At 44.8% G+C, this 27,286-nt stretch overlaps 1 protein-coding gene across 2 annotated transcripts in view; it reads left to right on the forward strand.

Annotated features, from left to right (window-relative positions):
- The window catches only part of HIPK3 (homeodomain interacting protein kinase 3), a 185,513-nt gene that overhangs the window by 143,026 nt on the left and 15,201 nt on the right, over positions 1 to 27,286 (forward strand). The window contains exons 6-15 of one of the 2 annotated variants that reach the window (XM_068260243.1): positions 3,700 to 3,884; positions 10,895 to 11,054; positions 12,827 to 12,950; positions 13,361 to 13,482; positions 13,565 to 13,692; positions 18,245 to 18,418; positions 18,509 to 18,802; positions 20,367 to 20,507; positions 21,434 to 21,669; positions 24,329 to 24,459. In XM_068260243.1, coding sequence (XP_068116344.1) covers positions 3,700 to 3,884; positions 10,895 to 11,054; positions 12,827 to 12,950; positions 13,361 to 13,482; positions 13,565 to 13,692; positions 18,245 to 18,418; positions 18,509 to 18,802; positions 20,367 to 20,507; positions 21,434 to 21,669; positions 24,329 to 24,459 — 1,695 coding nt within the window. The remainder of the gene's footprint in view (positions 1 to 3,699; positions 3,885 to 10,894; positions 11,055 to 12,826; positions 12,951 to 13,360; positions 13,483 to 13,564; positions 13,693 to 18,244; positions 18,419 to 18,508; positions 18,803 to 20,366; positions 20,508 to 21,433; positions 21,670 to 24,328; positions 24,460 to 27,286) is intronic. The other variant, XM_068260244.1, reaches the window with a different exon arrangement.

A 27,286-nucleotide genomic window follows, 5' to 3' on the forward strand; every position in this document is an offset into this window, starting at 1 on the left:
AATATCAGCCTGCAGCAGGAGATGAGAGCCTGGAGTGTTCCAGGAAACAGATAGCTAGCTGACAGGTTCCTATTAACATTCCACAAGAATGCCTGACCTGAGCCCTGTTACAGTAAGTGCTTATGAATGTGTATCAGTATGGAGCATTTATTAGCCCATAGGCTTTTTCTGTGGTATGACCTACATCTGCATGTGACGTTACAGGATACATCATCTATTATGCAAAATGTTATCAAGCTGGCTTGCTAAAAACCTTGGCTCTGGTAATTAGCTTTATAGGTTAATAGTAGGCCTGCACTGAAACTAGAAAATGATCATTATTCCCTAACCGGTCAGGATTGGGTGAAAAATTGGGGCAAAATGTGTTCCCACGCTCCTAATTACGTTTATGTGATTTAGTGCAAAGAACTTGGGTAGATGTGTATATACTGTATATATCAGGTTTATGTGCGCTTTTGTCTCTACAACTGTGTTGTTGGCTTTGAATTTTGCTCCCATCATTCATCTGAACCAGTAGTGCCCAACCTTTTTATGCCCAAGGGCCACACTTCATATTAAGATAAATTTTGCGGGCTGGAACACATACATACAAAATTTAAATATAACTCTTTAACACTTTTCTAGTAACAGTTAACACGGTGTTTGAAAAGGAAAGAAAACGGCAAACCAAGAATTGTTGTACTCACCATCTGATGCCCATTTCCTGGGTTAAAGGGGTGAGTGTGCAGAGGCTTTCTGGGTGATCCCCCCCCCCCCTCTGCCCAGCACAAATGCTGTGTGAGTTGAGGGTAGTTGAGGCCTACTATTCAGCAGAATCGGGGGAGTCTGTTAGTTGCCGCGACCTAGCCGCGGGTGAAGGTCAGTGTCAGGCAAAGTTTTTTCAGCTTGACAGGCTGGTAGGGTGTGATGTCACACTGTCCCCTGAGATGAGAGGCCGGAGCAGTGGCAAATCATCTTGGAAAGGAGAGCCGGAGCACATGAGGAGAGCCAAAGCAAGAATTCGTGCTGATCAGGGATTGTGTCATAGGTTTCTCGCCTTCTTTGCAGTACCGCTGTGATAGAGACTCTTGCCCATTGGTTGCTGCAGGAACCTCCCTCCAATAAGAATAAGGCTGATTTCTATTGCAGGGTGGTTTCTGCAGCAACCAATGGATGAGGGTCTCTAACTATCACAGCGCTACTGCGGAGAACACGAATATGCTGTGTAAACCTAAAACATAGTATGACACAATCCACAATCCTCCTCCTCAGGATACTTCCGCGGGCCACAAAAGTCGGCTTCGCGGGCCGCAAATGGCCCACGGGCCTTAGGTTGGGCACAGCTGATCTAAACCAAACCTTTCCCTTGAAGTGCAGCTCTACCCAACACTGAAATTTTTATAGCAGTGTGAGTGAGTATAATACCTCGTACAGAAGGGCGAGGAACTGAGACTTTATCCGTCAGGTCACAGTGTGAATCAGAGGCTGTACAAAGGCATCACCAGCCTCCAGTCTAGCAATGTGCACCAACCGGGATGGGGGGGAGGGAGGGGCGCAGTACACATGCTAGAAAAGGCAGTAGTTATTGGCCATCTCGGAGGAGGTTAATTTAGCATGTATACCAGGCTTAAGATTACTTTGCAACTGCGGTGGTCTATGCATTAGTGCACATTTGTAGGATTTGGAAACCCATACATTGCAAAATGGAGCGTGGAGTATGAGGGAGTGGCACCAAATGGCATTCACAATATGGCAGCCATTACCATATTGCCACTCAGAGTTAAAAAAAAATCGACCCCACCCCCTTTTCGTTTTGGCAATTAGCTACAAATCTAATCATAACCTCTATCACCTTAAAAAGCACTGAGCACCATCATTTGTTTTTTCAATGAAACTCAGTTCATGATGAAGTGTGCCATTGGGTGTCGTGGCAGAAGTTGGGGTGAGTCTCACTACATTCCCACATGCTGCTGCTCCTCTGATCTCAGGCCTGTATGTGATGCGCCATCTTCTCCTTGGTCGGACTGCACTGACACATTTTGTAGTTCCCGGCAGTGTCTCTCTCAGGCACACCGCAGAGCATGCTGGGAGATCTAGTCTATGGATGGGAGTACGCAGATGTTCTCGCATCCATAAACTACATTTCCCAGCATGTATTGCGGCATGTGCGCGAGAGACGCTCCGGGGAACTACAAAATGTGGCACATGCTGTCTGTCCAAGAAAAAGTTGGTGCATTCCGTACAAGAGACGGAACCATTCCAGAGACCACAGGAGCAGCACCTTGTAGGTAAGTAGTGAGAGGCACACTTCATTACAAACCTCCCTCCATTGTGTAAAAAAAAATGGTACTCTGTGCTCTTTAACAGCCACCCCTTTCTTGACACCTGGCTTGAACCCCTCCACAACATCTCCTGATGTCTTACCATGGCCTTATAGCAATAGCCCAAAAATGATTTTCTGATCACCTGCTTCAGTTCTTTATAAATTTTTTTCTGTGGTAAAGCTGCCTTTTAATATCTTCTAAATGAATGGCGGCCAGAGATTTGAAGTTATCCTTTTAGCATAAAGTAAATGTATCACTAGGCCAGCAGAAGGAGTTCACAGATGTCCAGCTTACCCTTTTCTATAACCCCATGCAGAAATGGCTAGATGGAGAATCAGCTGCTTCCTGTTTACAGTAATTGTTGTTGTCCTCTCTCCTATTATAACTGTGTGCCCCAGACTCCTGCCAAACTGAAAAACAAATCCCAGAGGAGATTACATACAAATGCTCACTCAGGAGCTGTGAATGAATATGAAAGAACCTCTCTGTCACTAAAGCCCTAGACACAAAGCTTTAGTGTGCAGTTGGTTGGTCAACTAGCGCCTATGGCAAGCCAATCATCTGTCGGCAGGCATCAATTTTACAGAGCAGCGTCTGCAGAAATAGCACTTACTGGCTCTGGTAAAGTGTCCATTATCAGCCCAATTTTTAATGAATGATTGTAGTTTCAAAATTATTCAGATCGTATTGTGTGGAAATAGAGAAGCTGGTGCACCCATTTGTTCCTGAATGATCGCTTCATCTATTTTTCCTTGTGTACTTCAAAAAACAAGCAAATATGTACAGCACAAGCACACATCCGCGTGTTCGCAGTACACATCCACTCGTCTTTGGAAATACTTGGGCATGCGAGAACTTCCAAAGCTGTCCAAGCAGTCCCAAAGGCTTTCGCCAGAACCCATCAGAAAGCCGCTATTTCGCCTATGCAGGAGCACGGTAGGTAAATATTGCAGCCACTAGTGCATCACAACTAACAAGGTTGTCAGCTGATTGTTTGGGGGCTGCCAGCGCTGGATCCCGGAGGGTGATGTGGACGGGGACGCCTTATTAGGGTCCAGAGGCTTCCCCCTCCCGAGGTAAGTACCCCACAGTTATAGTTTGTTACATTTTCTCTTTAAAGTAGATCCTTATTATCCAAGATGTCCGCGCTATATCAATTCAAAATAATGACAATGAAAGCAGGATAGTATAGGTTTCTCTGGGACAGGAGGCTATAGTTCTGCCTAAAGTTACATGCAGGCATGAATTGGCATTTTACAAGTAAACACGTATGCAGGGTGAAGACATGCTACTGAGTTTGTAAGGTTTTCCAACAATGAGTTCTGCTTTACTACTTTATTCTTGTAAGTGGGCAGAAGTGGACATATTCTGATGAACCCTTTCTCCTTCTTCATAGGTGAACATGGTGATGGATCTGGACGGGAGCGACTTGGTGGCTGAGAAAGCAGATAGGAGAGAGTTTGTGGGCCTGTTGAAGAAAATGTTGATGATTGATGCAGAGACGAGGATCAGCCCAGCGGACACCCTGAACCACTCCTTTGTTACCATGAAGCACCTCCTAGATTTCCCCCACAGCAACCAGTAAGTCTCTTGTTGCTCCAGTAAGTCTTCTTGTTTAAGCAATAAGGGCCGGTTTCCACTCGGAGCCACAGCTATTTCTGATTCAGCCGCAGCTCCCATTCTGCTGTGCAGCCGCTAAGCAGTGCTAAGCACAGCTATAGGGATTCAGCTGTGGGCTGCAGAAATCTACAGCATGCAGTCCAGGTTTGCACCTCAGTGCTATCTGGACAGCAAGCACATGTTAGCGATAGGCAGTGTTTCCCCGCCCCTCTTGTCAGTGGGGAAGCGCTACAAATTCCTGCTAAATTCGGCACTTGTGGAAATAGGCCCTGAGCCTTTGTCCCAGGCGGCCGCCTAAATCCAGAATAGGCTTGCAGCTCTGTTTTCTACTTGCATGGTCGTGTGTAACAATCCTGTTACTGCAATAAAAGGCCCTGAAATGCCACAGCTGGCCAGCAACGCGCCCTGTGTAATGCTAATGACATTCCTCTATAAATGGCTAATCTTCTGTCTCATAGAATTCAGAATAGACCTCTCACAGCCTCTTTTACCACAAGGATTTGTCCTGCGATTGTTAGAGAAAGTGAGCAATTTAAGGGACAGCTGGGTCACATGTTCAGACACTTGTCTGGTGCTTGGCTTGTCCGATTCTTAGCAGGAGCGTGCCGTCCAATCATCAGTGCAATTTCCCCCGCCATTTATCCGCTGCATAATGTGCATCTTCATTTATTCTACAAGTGCTTCCATCGTGGAATATTAAAGAGCTATTTAAGATCTGTCTGTGTTAGTATGATGAAGGTTAACTCCACTAAGCTCAAGAAGTTTCGGTAATCCTACTTGAAGAATAATTGAGTGTTTTTAAAAGTAATTCCTGGTTAATAATCTACGAATATTGTATTTATTTTGCTCCTATGAGAACAGCTACAGACATGCCTCAATTAGCGGCCACATGACCTGCTTACAAATTACAAGGTTTTAAGGGCCGGTTCAGTCGGACTGTTGCCGGCATCCATCCTCATAGTTTAATGCCGGTGTCCACTGAACCCTGCATTGAGATGAATGGCAGTGAGTTTATCATCCAATGCACAAATGTTGTGATTAATTGAATTTTCTGAGACTGTGCATATTACATTACGTCCAGTGTCGTTTGCGTTTCTGGTTCCGTTTCCCCCTAGGGCAGTGCTGAGCAAACGTTGTGCGGCCCGGGGTGCATGCTGGGGACTGCGGGCTGCATTCCTTAAATGCTTCCCCCCCCCCCCCTCCTTGCTCCCTCCCTTCCTCCCTGCAGAGTCACGAGTGGGCAGAAAAAAGGGAAACTAAAAACTCAGCTGATCGCTAAATCCAGCATCGCATCTCCACGACAACAGGGCATCACCATGACACGACTTTGGGACATGCCAGCGTATTATACGCTGGCACGTCCTGATGTCATGTGACGCCGTGTTGCCACGGAGACGTGGCGCTGTATTCGGCGACCAGGTGAGTTTAAAGTTCCCCTCTTTCCGCCCGCTTGCGACTCTGCAGGGAGGGAGGATAGAAATGTAGCCCGCTGACACTCGGGCCGTAGTTTGCCCTGCACTGCCCTAGGGGCTCAAAACATGATGGAGTGACAAAGACTGATGCCAAACTTTTTTCTGTGCGGGCAGCTGAATGAGACGCCGGCTGCCGCCCCTTCTGAACCAGCCCTAAGTGTAACGTTACACAAAGATCAGCTTTAACCATGCTTCGAAGGGAATACAAGGAAGAGGATGAGCGCTTCAATAGTGAAATACAGTAAAACCCCAGTTATCCAGGACTCGGGCATATGGAAGTCTCAACTAACTGGCATGCCTGAGGGGGAGAACAGGGCCAGTACTTTTGCAGTTGTGCATAGTCTTCTGCTGCAGAAGCAGCTTACCAATCCTCCGGGTGCCGTCTTCTATACTTCCTGCATCTCCAGGGCTTTCTGGCGTCCATGTACGGGTCCCGGCGTGTCATGTGACCCGCACCCGAGCTTGTCTGATCTGATACTATTTTCCTGATTCACAAACCTCGATACACTCTACACCCGAAGTCTGTTTTTCATACATTTTGTTGTAGTCTGAAATCTAGTAAAGCTTGTTTAAATGTTGACTTTTCCAGATGTGATCTGCATGTAATACAGTAAATGTATGGTATGGTCTGTCTACACGTGTTACTCCAAACAGCCCAATTTACAAGCTGGGGAACGGTCCACTGAACAGGCTGAATATGAGATGAATGGTGATGGCGAACATGCTGAATATATTTGGAGGCGGACATGCCCGAGCCACACGTGCAGCAACGCTGCTACTTTTATTATTTAAAAGTATCTGATAAATTCCACAGTAGTCTGCAGAGTAGATTGAGCCAGTTACATCAGTCACCAGTGCAGCTGACAGTCTCAGTGACCTGGCCACGGTTATATACAGTCAGATACAGATAGAGCAGAACAGCACTATCTATATGACAGTCTGGGGGCCACACCTCTCCCCGCTTTTATCTTCCTGAGCACACTATCACGTTGCTCTGCAACTCAGGTGGCTTTGCCTTTTACAGTAAACCACAGCACTTGCATTGCATCGCTGACCCCATTAATTTACATTGAGTGGAACAGTACAGGGTTGCACACAGTAACGCTGGGATGTCGAACTCAAGGGTCGAGGTCATCGCACACTTTTGGCTCAACTGGGACTGAATCGGGAAAGTTGTGGTTCCTCAAGTAGAACACATTTCTCTGTCGGTCCTAAACACTGGCATGGATATAACCCTCAAGGATTGGAGTTCCACACCTGTGCAGTAACGCATGCAGCAGTGCGTTGTCAGATTCTTTTGGGCTGTGTCCAGTACTCATCATCATGTAATTGTGGTACGTTTCCCAACACTTGCTCATTGGCAAGCTGGTCAGCTAAAACAAATCCTCTTGTCAGTGTGTCAGTAGGTATTGTTTTGCACTATCTATGGGATGGTTTGTAGATGATTATCTGGCTGTAAGTGCTTGGGTGCTCATACAGCTCTTGATTCTGCTAGCCAATTTACATTTCATTATGATAATTTTATTGATCGATGAATTGGCCTCACAACATTGCCACCCGTTCGATCCTTCTATTGATTGGCAATGCTGGAAAATATCAGTCACAAAGGTTTTGATTCGGTGCGCGTCAGTAACTGCATTCGATATCACGACAACTGATGGACCCCCGGCCGATGTTCCCCCATGTCTACATGTGTTGTCCTGTCCAACATGGACTGATGTATGGCCCCTTTACTGGTCTGCAATCTTCAGACTAGAGTGTCATGCAAGTCATCTCTTATTTGATAGCAGCCTAATTGGCTACACAAAATCCAAGTGAACTTCTACAATCTTAGTACCAACAGATGCCACAAGGCTAAGTGGCTGCCCATTCCTTGATGCTGTCCCTCCCGTATGTGATAAAAAGGACTACCTCTCCCAAATAGCTTTCAATAGACCAGACTCATAATTGTGAATCGGTTTTTATTTGATTCAGACTTCTTATTGATTTAGACATCTAGTTGATTTCAAATCATTTGCCTAGTGCCTGTTGACTTTCATGCCTATGGCAGCTGAAGGGGCCCCCGGAGGTCGAAAATGAACCATATTACTGCTAAACGGTACATTTATTTTTAGAAGGACAGTTGTGGAAAGCTAGATGGAGGTATTTGAGTCCCAAGGAGGGGCATCGAAGACCTGGAGGGTATATATATATATATATATATATATATATATATATATATATATATATATATATATATATATATATATATATATAGTATGTGAGCAGCGGTTGATAAGTTCTCCAGCCACAGTCATGCTGCTGCCAGAATGCGTTCCTTTACTTCGTCAAAGCCCGTTCTGCTGTCTGCTCTGGATTCCTTGCCTCATTTTCACATTGCTGAAAAGAAAGCCTGTATTTACATAACATGCCAACTGGAACACGTACAGCGGACTGAACACGGAAAATATGACTGCAGTGAAGTATTTGCGAAAGTACTGAAGCACGGTAGCATTCTTAAATAGGTCAAAGCCGCAATATAGATTATTCAGGCAAGACAGATGGCATCACTGAGGTTTATCCCTTTTGCTGCTGTTTAGGACAGGGAAGGACTGGGTGATGGAGCTGGATGGCTTAATGCAGGAATTGTGTAATATTACTACATACCCCTATCATAGCAGCCAGAGCAGAGAGTCAGCAGAGTCACAGCTATCAGGTTTGCTGTAGCTGGACACGCTAGCAGGGCTGGGGCTGAATTACAAAACTGGAGAAATTAGCTTCTGGGAAGACCCGGCAAGAGACCAGAGCTTATCCAGTGCAGTGTCTACGCTACTGGCTGTAACATTTTTTTTAATCATATTAGTCTTGTTGACAACCTTCCTTTGAAAGTTATTATGAACCCAATGCACGATATACACAAAAAAAAATAATGCATTTTCTACTGGACACATTTTTGTGTTCTAGAAAGTCTCAGTAAGATGATAAAAACAAAACTATTGTATGTTAATGATGCATCATGTTGAGTTCCAATAAACAGCAGAGCAGAACAGGCTAAGGAGCAGGAGAACATCTGAAACCACAGAATAGCATCGTGATCCATTTACATAGCTGGAGTAACGGTGAAACTCAGATATCCATCCCTGTTTTCTTCTAACTTAGCAACATACTGAGGCAGAAACTAATATATCCTGAGGATCCAACACCTGAATATAGTGCAGCTTGGTATATGCAGTTCTCCCACGTTTTATGACTTCAGCTCCAGTCACTCCCCAGACTCGCATGACTTCAGGTCCAGCCACTAACCCTGAGTCTCGTGTGCAAATTCAGCCACTCCCTCAAGTCTCATGCGTGCAGATCCAGCTACTCCCCCAAGTCTTATGTGTGCAGATCCAGCCACTCCTCCAAGTCTCATGTGTGCAGATCCAGCCACTCCCCCTAGTCTTATGCGTGCAGATCCAGCCACTCCTCCAAGTCTCATGTGTGCAGATCCAGTCACTCCCTCAAGTCTCATGCGTGCAGATCCAGCTACTCCCCCAAGTCTCATGTGTGCAGATCCAGCCACTCCTCCAAGTCTCGTGTGTGCAGATCCAGCCACTCCTCCAAGTCTCATGTGTGCAGATCCAGCCACTCCTCCAAGTCTCATGTGTGCAGATCCAGTCATTCCCTCAAGTCTCATGTGTGCAGATCCAGTCACTCCCTCAAGTCTCATGTGTGCAGATCCAGTCACTCCCTCAAGTCTCATGTGTGCAGATCCAGTCACTCCCTCAAGTCTCATGTGTGCTGATCCAGTCACTCCCTCAAGTCTCATGTGTGCAGATCCAGTCACTCCCTCAAGTCTCATGTGTGCAGATCCAGTCACTCCCTCAAGTCTCATGTGTGCAGATCCAGTCACTCCCTCAAGTCTCATGTGTGCAGATCCAGTCACTCCCTCAAGTCTCATGTGTGCTGATCCAGTCACTCCCTCAAGTCTCATTTGTGCAGATCCAGCTACTCCCCCCTAGTCTCATGCGTGCAGATCCAGCTACTCCCTCAAGTCTAATGCATGCAGATCCAGCCACTCCCCTAAATCTCATGCATGCACATCCAGACACTTCTTTTAGTCTCATGGCTGCCGCTCCAGCCACTCCCCCAAGTCTCGTGGCTGCAGCTCCAAGCTCCAGCCACTCCCCCAAGTCTCTTGGCTGCAGCTCCAGCCACTCCCCCCAGGTCTCAGACTGCACCACATATAGTTTCCCTGGTGCCTAATGCTTTCCATCTTCCTCCCAAATATAGCTTTTCTGGTGCCTAGTGCTTTCCCCCTCCCTACCCCATATAGCTTGCTTCCCTGGTGGTGTTAAGTGGCCCATGTCCTGTGCTCTCCCAGCTCAGTCTATGCAGATTCAGGCTCCAGCACTGTATGTCCACACTTTCGCTCTACTGCCTGGCATCTCCTCACATGCGAGAGGTGAGAGGATGGGCGCACATCGGTAGCAGTACTTCTCTCACCACCAGGCTCCAACAATGTGTCCATCCTCTTACCTCTCACTCTATTGTCCGGCATCTCATTATGTGTAATCACGTGATGCTGGAGGGGAAGCAGGCACTAGAGCGAGAGGTGAGAGGATGGATGCACATTGGTAGCTGTGCTTCTCTCGCCACCAGGCTCCAGCAATGTGCGTCCATCCTCTTACCTCTCACTCTACAGTCCGGCATCTTGATCTCCTGTAATTACATGCAATTACGCCACACAGGACAAAATGCCGGGCACTAGAGTGAGAGGTTAGCCGTAAAAGGACAATGCACATCCTTGAAGCATGGAGGAAAGTGATAGAAACGATGTTGCTGCGCATATACCCTGCTGCATATAGTGGGCTGGGGGAGCACAGGACAGGGGAGCGCACAATGGGACACAGAGTGGGTTGCTATGGGACAAATCGGAGCAGTTGGGAAGTATGATAAAGAACTGGTACATAAAGGGACACTTAAGTAAAAAAAAAAAAGTTTTACTCACCTGGGGCTTCCAATAGCCCGCTGCAGCTGTCCGGTGCCCTCGCTGTCTCCCTCCGATCCACCTGGCCCCGCCGGCAGCCATTTCCTGTTTCGGTGACGGGAGCTGACAGGCTGGAGACGCGAGTGATTCTTCGTGTTCCTGGCCACAATAGCGCCATCTATGCTGCTATAGCATATATCATATACCATATTGCTGAGGGTGCTAATGTGTCTGGGAATGCAAAGAATCACTCGCGTCCCCAGCCTGTCAGCTCCTGTCATTGAAACAGGAAGTGGCTGGAGGAGGGATCGGAGGGAGACAGCGAGGGCACCGGACAGCTGCAGGGGGCTATTGGAAGCCCTAGGTGAGTAAAACTCATTTTTTTTGTTTGACTTAAGTGTCCCTTTAACGTGACTAGAGATGTTAGTTTAATACAGCAGTTGGGATTTTCAGGTGTATGGAAAGGGCTGTGAGATTGTTAGCTCTGTTCACTACGTAAAGGTTTATTTTTAATGTGAATAATAACTGATTTTGTCTTTTGCTTTCCACAGTGTGAAATCTTGTTTCCATATCATGGATGTCTGCAAGTCACGTCCCGGCTTGGGTGACACAGGCAACCACAATAAAACATCAGTCATGAGACCGGTGGCCTCAGCCAACGCAGCTAACATTTCAGCCGGCTTCTCCAAGATTGGCAGCGTCAGGGGTCAGGTGAGCATTCCTGATCCTCCACCGCGGCTGCTTTACTGACATCTGGCCTCATTTATCAAACTGTCTTTCATAAGAGCTCTCTATATTGCATCTCCAGACAGCAGACAGCAATAGGAAAATATCAATTGAAAGTACTATGAGCCTGCTGTATGGAAAGTGTGGCACCCTGTGCTCAGGTGTGAAAGTGACAGGGGAATTCTGATTGGTTACTGTGGGCAGTAAGAGAACTGTCCTCGGCACATTTTTAGGCCACACTGTTCATATTTGTTCCCACACAAATCCAAATCTGTCATACTTGAGGATACTGAAAATCATTTGGAGAATACAAGTGTGTTTTTTCCAAAGCTATGCTGTATTTATTGTATGCTATTTGGTGATAGTTTGCTGTCTTTTCCTGGGTCATATCAAATTATAGCAAGAGCTGCTGAGCCATTTTTTAAGTGAAAAAGTGCAGCATTATTTTGAGTACTGTATTTTCTTTCTTGCTGGTGGCTTAAAAAGGATTTTACAGACAAGTTTGAAAATATCACCTAGGAGAAAATTCAGGAGAAAAAGTGAATTGCATATGGCCCCAGGTGGACTTGCACTGCATCTGGGGGAGGGAAATGGGCCACACAATGTTCAAAAGTAGAGGAGAGGTCATCCTGCTAGGTGTCGCTTTGCATCTAATTTACATCTCTTTATAAAAGCTGGCCACTAGAGATGGTCAGAGTGAAGCTTATAATTCTGGCTTGCATTTAACATTATGTAAATTGTATGCAGCTTACGGTTGGGGAAATCAAAATGCACTTCCTGTTGTCTTTGGTTGGTACAGCAAGCTGCATAGAGTTTGCATGATATTTTTCATGCAAGCCACAATTATTTGCATCTCATTGACCATCTCTAGAGACCATGTGACAAATTATTTTTTTTCTTTTTAAAAACCATTTAACGACCAGCTAACGCCGATAGGCGTCGGCAGGTTGAAGTGGTTTTTCCATGGAAATGGCCGCTTGTTCGAGCGGCCGTTCCATATCAGTTCACGGAGGGTGTCTCTGTGAACAGCCTGCGAGCCTCCGATCGCGGCTCGCTGGCTAATTGCAAATACGCGGGGAAGAACTCCCCTGCGTTTACATCACACGGCGCTGCTGTCGTAGCAGCACCGTAAAGGAGATCGGCGATCCCCCGCCTATCAGAGGCAGTACAGGACGGATCGAGAGGGAGGAAGAGAGGAAAATCACTTCGGAGGGGGGCTTTGAGGAGGCCGGCGGCGATCAGACCCTCCCAGCAGGACATCCCCCTAGTGGGGAAAAAAGGGGGGGGGAAGTCTGATTGCCCTGCCCTTGGTTGAATCCAAAAAAGGGGGGAAAAAAGATATTTTGACCTTTATCAAAGGTAAATTTGATGCATGTATTTGTTTGTGGCAGTGCTGTTAAAAAGGGGTGTTAGTAAATCAGTTGACTTCTTGCAGCATTTTACCATTTTGTGTGCATGTTTATATAGTTACTTATAGGCACCTGGCAGATGTCCCACCTCTGCTACATTTCAATACTCTCACAGAGTCTGCCCATATTTGAGTTGCTTTTGATACGGTCCTTATTGCAAGACGTTTTTATGTGGTCCATGAGCCCTCTTGTGGACACACATCAAACTGCGTCTTGCAGCCAGCCATGGATACATAAAAATGGCTGTTATGTTGTAGTATTACTCTCATATATTTTTTTTTCAGTAATTCAGATAGACAATGCTCTCATAGCACTTTTCATTTAATTTATAATGATTTTGTTTTACAGGCTTTAACCACCACAGGCCATACAGTTATACACCATGGGATCCCCATGCAGGCAGGAACTGCTCCATTTGGTTGTAACGACGCATTTCAGCAAACGCTGATCCTTTGCCCCCCAACCCTACAAGGTATTTTGGCTAATAAATAGTCTTCTACTTTTCTAGCAAAAGTCACCTCAAATACTGGTATAAAACAAATTCCCAGCACCTCCTGTATTTTAAAATTATTTCACATTCCAAAGGTAATCCTTTTTTTTCCATTTACCCTGGATGAGGGTCACATGATTGTGCCTACAGGAAGCTTGTCCACTCAGCCAGGAATAAGCTTCTCCATCTATTAATTCTGAATTTCTCTTTGTTTTATTGTTTGTATTATGTATTTATTATTTGACTGTACTTAGTACCATGCTTATGATATAAATATACCGTTAAATACCTTCCCTTCCCTGAATTCTGGCATGTTCCTTCTTCCTTGTTGCTTAGTTTGTTTTCTGCACGACTATACATGGCTAAATGGGATGCTCCTTTTTATCCTGCAGGAATGCCACCAAACCATGGCAAACCCACCAGTTACTCTGTAAGAGTAGACAACACTGTGCCCCTGGTCACACAGGCCCCCGCCATCCAACCCCTACAGATCAGACCTGGTGTTCTGTCGCAGGTGAGCTTTAATAAGATTACTTTTAAACATATTACATTATATTTGTTATTACCAAGCATGCTTAGATCATTATACCTTTTAGCAAACGTGGTCGAATGGATCACAGCCGATACTGGTTCCTGCTTGGCAACAGGTAACAACTGTGGCGCCAACGACGACAACACTCGCCTCCGATAGCATGGCTGGACCACAAAGACTCGGCGACTGGGGGTAAGTCCTGCAGCAGAGTTACTCATCCTGAGATTATCTCTTAGGGTTGGGAACCAGGGTTTGAGCTGTTTAGGCCACTGGTAAAATTGAATGATTATCTCCTGGCTCATTTAACAATAATTCCAGGCTGCCCTCATTCCCTGTCCACCATTTACTAATAGTTTTGTTAAAAATATATAATTAAAAACACGCATTTCAGTTTGAACAACAGTGATACTAAAGGCACCCAAAAATGCATAAAATATTTAAAAATGTTCAAAAAAAGTGTCTGTTGTACCTTGTAGAAAACTTTCAATTGATATAAGCACAAAAATACAGACAATGCGTTTTGTGGTACCAGACCGCTTCTTCAGGTCAATAGAGACATCTCAAGCTCACTCCAACCTGAATTATCGCAAATTCTTTTTGTTTTAAGAAAGCAAACTTTTTTCCTTAGCATTTTAGCAAGGGGGCTTTTAGGACCATTGTAGCCCCTCACACACTCCAATGAGTTCTGGTTCACCATGAGCTTGCTGGTTAGTCTGTACCTCAATAGAATGTGCCTCACAGGTGAGCAGTATACTACTTGAGCTGGGTTTTATTGTCCAGTTTATTTCAGTTTGGAACTTCTTCCACAGCAGCAGCTGGTGTAGGCAAGACCCCATTCCCTCTGCCAGCTGTGCTGCAGTAATTGTGGTTCTATATTAGACACTGCCACCGTTGCCCCTCTCGTAGAGCCAAGAGGATATGAGAAAATGAAACTCTTTCAAGAGTCTCACAAACTATTGTCATCCTGCAGTAGAAACTGCTAAACAGAACCCTGCTCTGTGACACTACTTCAGAGTTTTCTGTTCTGCAGAGAGGTGTATAAACTTCACATAGTACTTTCATTCTCTGGTGTCCTTACTGGATACCCGTACTGTACAGTTTACATTAGGATTATCAGAGATTTAAGTGATCCCAGTAGCCATTTGTGTGGCCAGCATGCATGCTTTAATCAGCTAATGGATAGCATAATTAACGTATAAAATCCCTTAGACAGTCAGGTATTTTTTAAAAAATATAGCTCGCCTGTGCTAGCTATTTTAATTCAAAAGATGTGTCCGCTACTCCCGCATATACCTCCAGTGTGCTAGGGTCTGAGAAAAATATATACAATTAGAGAAAATAGACCCTTGTTTAACAGACATTCATCTGCATATCTGACAATCATCTGAAGATCCATCCTGGTGGATCTGATCTGCAGATTAATGTCTGCTAAACAAGGTGTGTATGAGATCTGCAGATATCATAGACTATGAATGCATTTTGCAGGAACAGATCTTTTGCAGATACTGATTTTTCGAATGTGTACAGCATCTGTGTGGGCAGCATCTTGCAAAGATTTTTATCTGATGGGGAGTTCAGCTCCATAGAATAGACTGTGTAGAAGAGGCTCTCCTACTACATGGAAGGGGGTAAAATTGGTCTAAGATCTTTCATTAGTTTTTCAAGTATGTACACACCATTAGGGTGAATAGCTGCAGATTTATTGATCATCAGTTCTTGATGCGGATTATCACCTGCTTTTTTTTCAGATTTGCTAGATCTGCAATTTGCATACAGTTTTCTTCTTGACCATTGATGAAGTTTTACCACATGCTCAGCTGTAGTGAGAATGTAGTTTAGTAACTTCGCTCCACGTGAACTGACAGGTTGTTCTGTACATAAGTCTGCAGGTTTGGGAATATCTTATCAGTATTTTGTAAGAGCTCCATAATATAGAGAATTATCCAATAATAGTTGTGGTAGGTTAGGTTCTGTAACTTTGTTTCCAGTAGGTAGATGGGATCAGTTGATTAAGGTGGGGCTGTCATGGAAGATTGCCAGAAAAGGACTTGCCTGTAGGATTTCAGATTGGGAAAGATCCTTGTGAGCTGAATCGTGCATCGGTTTATAATGTATATATACAGTGGAGGAAATAATTATTTGACCCCTCACTGATTTTGTAAGTTTGTCCAATGACAAAGAAATGAAAAGTCTCAGAACAGTATCATTTCAATGGTAGGTTTATTTTAACAGTGGCAGATAGCACATCAAAAGGAAAATCGAAAAAATAACCTTAAATAAAAGATAGCAACTGATTTGCATTTCATTGAGTGAAATAAGTTTTTGAACCCCTACCAACCATTAAGAGTTCTGGCTCCCACAGAGTGGTTAGACACTTCTACTCAATTAGTCACCCTCATTAAGAACACCTGTCTTAGGGCTGGTTCACACAGGCGTCTGCTGAGCTTTTGCTTGGCATTGCGTTCAAACGCCAGCGTTTAAACGCCAGCGTTTAAAAGCTAGCTTTTGAAAGCTTTTGAAAAGCGTTCAAGGCTAGCAGTTCTGGTCTCTGCTATTGTTTCCTCGCGTTTACTGCCTCTGAAAGCAGCATGTTGCTTTTGAGACTAGACGCAACACTGGGATCTACTGCCAGGCTTTCATGAAAGCCTGCAAAAGCCAGCTTTAAACGCTCCCATTCACTTGCATGGGATGGCAGTAGATCCCAGAAAACGCTGCGTCTGAAACGCTGCTTTAAACGCCACAAAAACGCCCGTCTGAACCAGCCCTTAACTAGTCACCTGTATAAAAGACACCTGTCCACAGAATCAATCAATCAAGTAGACTCCAAACTCTCCAACATGGGAAAGACCAAAGGGCTGTCCAAGGATGTCAGAGACAAAATTGTAGACCTGCACAAGGCTGGAATGGGCTACAAAACCATTAGCAAGAAGCTGGGAGAGAAGGTGACAACTGTTGGTGCGATTGTTCGAAAATGGAAGGAGCACAAAATGACCATCAATCGACCTCGCTCTGGGGCTCCATGCAAGATCTCACCTCGTGGGGTGTCAATGGTTCTGAGAAAGGTGAAAAAGCATCCTAGAACTACACGGGAGGAGTTAGTGAATGACCTCAAATTAGCAGGGACCACAGTCACCAAGAAAACCAATCCTGCAAGGCTCGCAAGGTCCCCCTGCTCAAGAAGGCACATGTGCAGGCCCGTCTGAAGTTTGCCAATTATTATTATTATTATTATTATTTAGTATTTATATTGCGCCAATATACTACACCGCGCTTTACAGTGTATATATATATATATATATATATATATATATATATATATATATATATATATATATATATATATATCTTGTCACTAACTGTCCCTCAAAGGAGCTCACAATCTAATCCCTACCATTGCCACATGTCTATATTATGTAGTGTAAGTACTGTTGTCTAGGGCCAATTTTAGGGGGAGCCAATTAACTTATCCGTATGTTTTTGGGATGTGGGAGGAAACCGGAGTGCCCGGAGAAAACCCACGCAGACACGGAGAGAACATACAAACTCTTTGCAGATAGTGCCCTGGCTGGGATTCGAACCAGGGACCCAGCGCTGCAAGGCGAGAGAGCTAACCACTACACCACCGTGCTGCCCAATGAACACCTGAATGATTCTGTGAGTGACTGGGAGAAGGTGCTGTGGTCTGATGAGACCAAAATAGAGCTCTTTGGCATTAACTCAACTCGCTGTGTTTGGAGGAAGAAAAATGCTGCCTATGACCCCCAAAACACCGTCCCCACCGTCAAGCATGGGGGTGGAAACATTTTGCTTTGGGGGTGTTTTTCTGCTAAGGGCACAGGACAACTTAATCGCATTAACGGGAAAATGGACGGAGCCATGTATCGTGAAATCCTGAACGACAACCTCCTTCCCTCTGCCAGTAAACTGAAAATGGGTCGTGGATGGGTGTTCCAGCACGACAATAACCCAAAACATACAGCAAAGGCAACAAAGGAGTGGCTCAAGAAGAAGCACATTAAGGTCATGGAGTGGCCTAGTCAGTCTCCGGACCTTTATCCAATAGAAAACCTATGGAGGGAGCTCAAGCTCAGAGTTGCACAGAGACAGCCTCGAAACCTCAGGGATTTAGAGATGATCTGCAAAGAGGAGTGGACCAACATTCCTCCTAAAATGTGTGCAAACTTGGTCATCAATTACAAGAAACGTTTGACCTCTGTGCTTGCAAACAAGGGTTTTTCCACTAAGTTTTAAGTCTTTTATTGTTAGAGGGTTCAAAAACTTATTTCACTCAATGAAATGCAAATCAGTTGCTATCTTTTATTTAAGGTTATTTTTTCGATTTTCCTTTTGATGTGCTATCTGCCACTGTTAAAATAAACCTACCATTGAAATGATACTGTTCTGAGACTTCATTTCTTTGTCATTGGACAAACTTACAAAATCAGTGAGGGGTCAAATAATTATTTCCTCCACTGTATGTGAAGATTCAGAGGCTGTGTTAGACTTCCTAACAGTTTATATGTATTCAGGAAGGGTCCTTCCTAACGGCCATTACTAGAGGCTTAGGTTTATCTGGATTCTTTTTTTATTTTATGGAGAGGCCAAGCAGCTAGATTAGTAATTGCCCCATTTTGGCTATGTAGTTCCTGTTGATTGTACAGATCTTGAAATGTAATGTATGCCCATTTTCCCTGAGTTTTTTTTTTTTTTTTTTATAATTTTTGTTTGTATCTATTTTGTGCAGGAAGGTAATTCAGCATGGAAACCATTATAGCTCGATGATCCTGCAGCCTCTGTTAACCAACCAAATGACACTGTCAGCACCTCAGCCCATCAGTTTAGGCATCGCCCACGTGGTGTGGCCCCAGCCTGCTGCTAGCAAACGGAATAAGCTTTGTCAGAACAGGTACGGAAACAGGTCCGCAGCAATCGTTCCTTTTGGAGTTTATAGTAAAGCTGCGACGGTTACTTGATGTCTCTGCTGATCACCTGATCTTTTATCCTGCAGGACTAACACAATACAGGACCCTGTTGTCCACAATAAAGCACTTACCTCTCCAAAGATCACAAACAGCGCAAAGACCACAGAACCTGCAAGTTGTGCATTACCAGCGGACAATCAGAGCTCGGAGGAGCAGGAGGTTGTATTGTGCAAGGCATCGGAGGAGCCAGTCCTGGATATATCCAATCAGCAAAGGCAAGCAATTGTCATAGCCGATTCGCCCAGCCCGACAGTGAGCGTCATCACGATCAGCAGCGACACAGATGAGGAGGATTCCAACCAGACACACTCCCTGAGAGAGTAAGTTCTGCTGCCGTGGATGCCAGCTTCCTCTGGGATTGTTTATGCCATACATACAGATAAAGGTGCATACACACATCCAGATTTAATTGGCCAATCACTAACCAATTTTACCACCTTCATGTAGTACGAGGGCAATCAAACTTTGAATACTATGAGCAGTGTGTAGGTAAGCTCTCTTTCTACATGGAAGTGGTAAAATTGGTCAATCAAAATTGGTTGTGTGTACCAGGCTTAACTGTGGTTACTTTACATAAGGACAGATATCAATTTGCCACCCAAAGGGCAAGAGAAGATTAAACTGGTCCCCATACCTTAGATGTCCTGATACAGAGAAGTGGCCATTGTGGCCTTGTGCAACACCCACCAACTCCATATTATTGTAAGCAATAGTGATGTCATCTCCCATCTTACTAAAGAGGCTAGTAAGTAAACGGGGCAGAGCTTTTACCAATCAGTGTGGGGCTTTCATCCTCAGGCATAGACTGTTTCTGACCCACCCCTGACTAAAAGAATCCAAACCTCTTGTCCATCTCCCCGTTTGCAAACCTCACAGGTTTGCTTTAAAGAAGAAGCTTGAACCAATCATTGAGCTTCATCCCAATCAGTGGCCAATACCCCCTTTCCCATGAGAAATGTTTGCCTTTTCTCAAATAGATAATCAGGAACATCTGTATGGTTGATATTGTCAAACCCCTCCCATAGTATGATGTCAGAGCCATGTCCCTGACAGTTTGCGGTCTGTGAACCTCGTTGCATTGTGGGAAATAACGGCTGTTTCCTGTCAAGCAAGCAATATCTCCCTCTGTGCATAGGACTTTCAGTAAATGAACATTCCACAGAGATGAGGTGTTTTTTTTTAACTACAGTTCCTCTTTATGCTGCCTCTCTTGCTCGGTTACCTTTTATCAGCAGCGCTGTGAGCGGTGCCCCTTATTCTGTTGCAGAAAATGACATTTAGAAGTGTGAAGAGTAAACAGTCTGATAGTGGGGGGCACACTTAGCTACCCTCCTCTAAAGTAACACTTATTTAACCTTTAATAGACGTTGCATTACAAATGAAAGTGCAACACAGCTACTTTCAAAATAAGCAGCGATATTGATCGTTTCCACGGTTTTTACAAGTGGCAGATGTGGCAACTCCTCCCTAACTGATCACATGACCCCACAGTTCTATCGCTCTTCTGGCCCAGCCCCTCCCATTGCCCTGGTAACATCCGGATGGAGTATATCTGACACCCCTGCAATCCCACAATGTAAAAAGCTACTTGTTGCATACAGAAAGTTCTGGTAATCTGTGATCAAAGAAAAAAATGAAAACTGTAACGACACATTGCTCCTGTAATAATATCTTGACACTGCTGATATTGTGTAGTAGATATACATTGTGCATTATAGATGCAAGATCCTATTAATCTTGAGTTGATGCAACTTTGTTTTTAGTATTCATTCACCTTGCAATTGGGTCGATTAAAATCTTATACCATGTGTACTACAATTTAAAAAGTGAAGATGTGGTTCTTCATTAGTGGTAAGTGATTGATTACTTTTGGTTCCTCCTCAGATGTAAAGGCAGCCTGGACTGTGAGGCCTGTCAGAGCACTCTAAACATCGATCGGGTGTGTTCCCTGAGCAGTCCCGACAGCACCTTGAGCACCAGCTCCTCTGGTCAGTCCAGCCCATCCCCCTGCAAAAGACCCAACAGGTAATTTACTGCACCTAGACATGCAGTGTTCTATGCATAGACAGTCCATCTATTTAGTTGACATGTTCTTGAAAGGACAATGTCCAGTTTATATTTCCATTTCATATGATGCAGTCTCTGTTTCAGTAGTTGTGTCTTTTATAACTGGAGGCAGTACTTATAGCAATGGGCATGCACAGGTTGTAACTGCATTAGGGCCCATGGACCTGAGAGACCTACATGGGGCTGTTGCTGCATCAGGTCTTGATAGCTTTTTATCAGTACTGTGGTGAGAATCACCTCTTTATGTGCACAGAATAGTGATTATCTTGAACTATCCATTCTTTCTCCTCTGCCTACACCTCTCTCACACAATGCCTGTCATTGGAAAAAAATGTTTGTGGTCTCTGTCATATGCTTATTATACATTTAATTCTACATGGAAAGATGTAACCCAGTGTAAAAGTTGTACTGGGATCCATGGCTATGTAGCTACACTGCTGAAAGAGGTCTTTTCATAGCAGACTTTATTTACATAGATGTTTGGGTTGAAAAAAGACATACGTCCAGCGAGTTCAACCAGAAAACAAAGTACAACCCCAGTCTGCACCCTCACATATCCCTGTTGATCCAGAGAAAGGCGAAAAATCCTTACAAGGCATGGTCCAATTAGCCCCAAAAGGGGAAAAAAATATATTTTCCGACTCCAGATGGCAATCGGATAATATCCCTGGATCAACACCACCAGGAATTACCTAGTAATTATAGCCATGGATGTTTTTCAACGCAAGGAAAGCATCTAAACCCCCTTTAAAAGCAGATATAGAATTTGCCGTAACTACTTCCTGTGGCAATGCACTCCACATTTGAATCACTCTAACTAAAAAAGAGAGAATTAGAGAATTTATTTTCAGCATGGTGGATAATCCTGGTTTCCTTTGCTTTAGTATGTCCGATGATGAACCTGAAAGTGGCTGTGACACTGTGGACGGATCACCGAGCTCGGATTCCTCTGGTCACGACAGTCCCTTCGTGAAGAGCAGCTTTGTCACAGACACCAATAAGAACTCAGACAGCCAGACATCAGAGAAAGTGGAGAGCAAACCTGCAGTGTGTACGTTAGTGGTCCCACCTATCAGAATTGAGAACCGCAGGGTCAATTCACACAGGGCCACAAACAAAGGTGGGTAACTTATTATTTACTGTCTATAGAGGTCGCTTTCCAGCTGTCCCTCTATCTTATGCCTAAGCTATCATGTTTGTCTCTTTCATTGCCTCTGCCTTTCATCTGCTCCCTCTCTTCTTTCTCTCTCTCTTTAGCCTCCCCAAATACGCATGTTGTGTATTTGTTTCTCATTCAAAGATTTTATAAGAAGTTAACCTAGAGAACAAACATTAAAGAGAATCTGTAAGAAAAAAAGTGCTCCTAAGGGGTACGGTAGTGGGAAAGCCTTTGGATCCTAATGCAGCTTCCCCCCTCCGCCATCCCTCTGTTCCAGCACTGTTCGTGATGGGCTCCAGGATCATAACAATCCTGTGTGAGCCTTGTGCAGGCCCAGTAGTGGGTTCGGGCAGAAATAGCTGAGCCCTATCAGATCTGCTCTACTGTGCAGGCATAGACCTTGCGTGCCTGCATTGTAGAGCAGCTCTGATTGAGCTCGACTATTTCCGCCAGAGCCCGAAGGAGAACCGCTACTGGGCCTTGCCAAGGCTCACACATGATTATTATGCTCCTGGAGTCCGGCACTGCCGACCATTTTCGTCAACTGACAGCACTGGGACAGAGGAGGACGGGGGAAGCCTCATTAGGATCCAGAGGTTTCCCCCTCCCAAGGTAAGTACACCATAGCGGCATATTTTTCTTACAGATTCTCTTTAAGCACATTAATATGTTCATGCTAAACTTGACATAACAGACTGGTCAATGTTTAATGAAGTTGGTTACCTAGAAGCTGTCTCAGACTGTCTAGCCACCATAAAGGAGAAGACTGGTTGTACACAATGGGCTTTATTCATAAAACATTTGCAGTGAAAAAAATCTTGGAGGGAAAATACCGCATCTGTATTTTAGACTTTTGTGTGCTAATTCATAAAAAAAGTTTACACTTGCGATGTAAGGACGGGGAATTCCTGCACTAAACTTGTGGTGCTGCTGAGTTGTTACATTTGCTGGCTGAGTTGATACATTTCTCTGTGCAGAGACAGAGTTAGTATAAAGGAGGCAGCCCCAGCATCCCTTTACATGTGCATTCTTTTTAAAACTGCCTCTCCTTGCCCTGAATCTTTTCTGAATCTGTATATTAGTCTTTCTAAACAATCTATTTAATTGCTGAAGCTTAGAAGAACTTCAAGAAATGTTACACATGCAGGCTTTCTGATCTGAAATATATCTGAAAACAGGTACCCAAGTGGTTAAAAAACACAGCCTTGGTATTCCAGGATGCATTTTTTTGTTCTGTTTTCCCTGCAGCTGCCTGGGAGGTCTGTCTCTCCATTAGCTTTTCTGTTATCCGCTGGCTTATCGCAATATCTAAACAGCTGGGTTTCTCCGCTCACATTCCGCCTGCTCTAATCTTTATGAATTAACCTTAAGTGACCTGTGTTGTGATAATCTCCGCACAAGGCGGTAATTTCCTGCATTGCTCAGGAATTGTAGTTTTTCATGCGGAAACAGCTTTTATGAATGCACACTTTGCTAAATGGTCGGGAAAGTCAGCTGTTTTGAGCTTTACCGCATGCGGGAATGCTTTATGAATAGAGGCCAATGTCCTCTGCACCTTTGTTGGCTTTTCTCAGTCACTGCTATTGTATTCCCCTACGTTATTTTTCACCAAGAGGCTATCCGTTCCCTCTCCTCTCTCCATTGGACAGCACATAGTACTCAGCAGAGAGCCAGTTGTGTGTGTACATTGCATTGTACATTATTCTCTCTACTGGCTGAATATAAGTTGGATCCTACTTTATTAGTTTTATCTGAAATCTGCATGCAGACTTAATGGACACCTGAAGTGAAAGGAATATGGAGGCTGACATATTTATTTCTGTTTAAACAATGCATGTTGCCTGGCTGTCCTGCTGAGCCACATACCCTGAACAAGCATACACATCAGGTGCTCTCACCGAAGTCTGACTGGATTAGCTGCCTGCTTGTTTCAGATGTGTGATTCAGACACTACTGCAACCTAAAATATGAGTAGGTACGCCAGACAACTGATATTGTTTATCCCTCTCACATCAGGTGTAATTTAAACTGGCCATACACTTATATAGATTGCCTCCCCATGTGGCAAAATGTTTGATTCCTCTCTGAACAGAATTATTCAGAAAATAACTGATCCCAACCAAACACTGCACATTTATTTTAATACATTCCAGCACTTCTATTCAAAATTCAACAAACTACAGCGTTGAGCTAATTGATGCAGTGCAACACTATGGGCCTTCAATTGACTATTGCTCATGCCCTGCCCCCGATCAGCCTAGATTTCTCATCCTGCCCAATCAAATTTTGGTTGAATCGATCCCTACTAAATTTGATCAGAGTGATTGAATGGGAAAATCGATGGGTGTATGGGAACCGTTTTATTGTATGTATGTATGTATTTGTATCTCAACATTTACCGTATGAATGTCAGGCCCAGTTTGCTACCTGCAGACTTGTCCTATACATCCAGAGAGGTCATAACAGAATGACACTATATGACAGTGCTATGGGTAGTGCATGGAGTCTGCAATTAAACCCAATTCAGGCTTTTACATGAGTCACAAGAGTGTTGCAGTAAAACAGTTATGTTTTCAATATGTCGGGGTAAATACAATTTTCTTTTGGTTATGTTTTGCAGATGCAGCTTGCCATCCCCTTATAAAAGGCAGGTCTGGCCCTGGGAGGAAGAACCACCCGACAGCCATTGGCAGCCGGCAACAGAAACTCGCATCAGCATTCCAGCAGCAGCAGCCTCTGAGTTTTAGTCAGGTAGGCCTGAGTCTTTGTTCCACAAAGGCGGATCCTTGTAGCCACTCCATTATCAGTAGAGATGGGCACGGAGTCACTTTTTGCAATTTTCTAAGGCAAAGTGGACACAGCCTGCAATTGGACCAATCAAATGTATTTCCCATTTATGTAAGTTTGCCCAGTTCCAAGTTGCTTACAGGTTGCAGGCAAGTCAGAAAAATTAGCATCTCAGCGGGCATCTGTAAAGGGAACCTGTGAGAGGAATATGGAGGGTGCTATATTCATCCTCTCATAAAGGCAGTTGCCTGACTATTGTGCTGATGCTCTGCCTCTATACTATAGAGCCCAGAATGAGCATGCAGATCAGATGTAGAAAAGAGAGAAATCGAGAGCCCAATATGGTGTAGTATGTCAGAGATACAAAGGGAAATGAATAAGTGAGATGGTTATACTCACAAACATGGGTTACCGCTCAGGCAACCACTGTATAGGCAGGTGAGGAGATTAGACCTGTCCTCACTCGGGATTAAGAAGTCGCTCTCTGTAGATCAGAAAAAATGGGGTAGGATCACCCCTCCACCTGGGGTGGACTCAAGTATACTGGTAGGTGATCAGAGGCGCCAGCAGAATAAAATTGATATAAAATTGTTAAAAATTGCCGAGAGGGAAATTGGTGGACTTCCCCTCAATAATTAGATACCAAGGTCTGTCATCAAATCAAATGAATACATTTATTCAATAGTACCCCAAAATCTGCAACGCGTTTCGTGGGAACAGACCCACTTCTTTGTTTGTGTTTGTTGTCCCCGTTTTTTTGCCTGAAGAAGTGGGTCTGTTCCCACGAAACGCGTTGCAGATTTTGGGGTACTATTGAATAAATGTATTCGTTTGATTTGATGACAGACCTTGGTATCTAATTATTGAGGGGAAGTCCACCAATTTCCCTCTCGGCAATTTTTAACAATTTTATATCAATTTTATTCTGCTGGCGCCTCTGATCCCCTACCAGTATGCAGATCAGATGCTTTGACTCTTGTCTGACTCCATTGGCTGCATGCTTGTTGCAGGTGTGTGACTCAAAAACAGCTACAGCCTAAAGCCTTATACACATGGTGGGGAAGGGCCCGATCCCTCAGGTAACATACAGGGCTATGGGGGTGTGGGCTGACGGAGTGGCGTGGGTGTGATGTCATGTGGGAGGCGGGTAAGTGTAGAGAATGAAGTGCTCGACCGAAGCTATCCACCAAGCTAATAGCTGGCTGAAGGGAATCTGGTCGAAAGACGAAAGTATATCTGCACCAGGAAAACTGACCTCATCTGGACACTCACAAAGCCGGGTCAAAACACCAAGATGAAGCACCAACACTGGGCTGCATGGATGCAGGTTGCCAGGATGAGGTGGCCAACTCATCATGCGGCCCTTTGTTGGGGCTTCATCCTTGTGGTTTGACCTGGCTTTGTGAGTGTCCAGATGTGGTCAGTTTTCTAGTTTTCCTTGTGCAGATATCCATTGTGTGTTTAAAGGCCTGAGGAAGGGTCTTTTGGCCCGACACAAATCAATGTTGTCGCTTAGTCCATTTTAATACTGTTTATATCACACTATATTTGATTATTCTTGCCTGTGGATCAATCTACAGATTGAAGATTTTATGTACCGTATTTTTCGCCGTATAAGACACACTTTTTCTCCCCCAAAAATGGGGAGAAAAAGTCCCTGCGTCTTATACGGCAAAGGCAGGGAATCACCAACTTCCGAACGCCTGCCGATACGAACCGCCGCCATGTTGGGGATTCCCTGCCTTTTTGTCCGCTTCCCCCTTGCATCTCCTGGTCCCCCGTGCTGCAGTGCATAGCCACAGCTTTCCTAATCAATGCTCCCGCGGCGATGTCATCAGTACAAGCCGGACACAATAGCGAGAAGTAGCGTGGAGACGGATGTCTGCATTTATCACGGGCGCTTGGAAGGTAAGCTGCCGCTGTACATTACAGCACAGGGGGGGCCAGGAAAGACAAGGGGAGGGAGAGGAGGCTAATGGGGGGTAGCGCGGAGGTCTGACATCGCCGCGGGAGCATTGATTAGGTAAGTTGCGGCTATGCACTGCAGCACGGGGAACCAGGAGACGCAAGGGGTTGGGAGAGAAGACATGCTGGGGAGAAGAGGAAGGACAGAAGGAGACACGAAGTAGAAAAGGGGATGTATGGGTGACAGATGGACAAATGGGGAGACCCACTGGACACATGGGGGGCATATTGGACAGGGAGGGGGCATATTGGACTCACTGGACACATGGGGCAGACATGTCAGACACATGGGGCAGACATGCCGGACACATGGGGCAGACATTGTGAGCATCCTTCATGTTTGTGATTTTGTTTTTCCCCTCATAATAGGTAAATTCTCTTTTTCATTGTGGAGCCATGTTATTTGACAGTGCAGTACATGTGGCACTAGCATGAAGATGGGGTCTCTGACATCCCACCACTGGATTGTCTGAAATGTAAAAGAAAACACAACACTGTTAGTCTTAAAGAAAACCAACTAAAAAAGTTTCACTGGGGTGGAGGGGGGGGTGGCACTCACCTCGGGTGAGGGAAGCCTCCAGATCCTATCCAGGCTTCCCCCGTCCTCCTGTGTCCCACGGCGGTCTCACTATGCCCCTCTGAATAGTAGTGATATAAATATATACCATCTCAGCTTCAGCGCAGGCGCAGCATCGGCTCTCCCCTCGGAGATGGGTGGAAATAGCCGATCGCTGTTGGTCCGCTCTACTGCACAGGCGCCAGTCTCCTACACCTGCGTAGTAGAGCGGACCCGACAGAGATCAGCTATTTCCGCCTATCTCCGTGC

The sequence above is a fragment of the Hyperolius riggenbachi genome, chromosome 11 (genome assembly GCF_040937935.1).
Source record: "Hyperolius riggenbachi isolate aHypRig1 chromosome 11, aHypRig1.pri, whole genome shotgun sequence".
NCBI classification, from domain to species: domain Eukaryota; kingdom Metazoa; phylum Chordata; class Amphibia; order Anura; family Hyperoliidae; genus Hyperolius; species Hyperolius riggenbachi.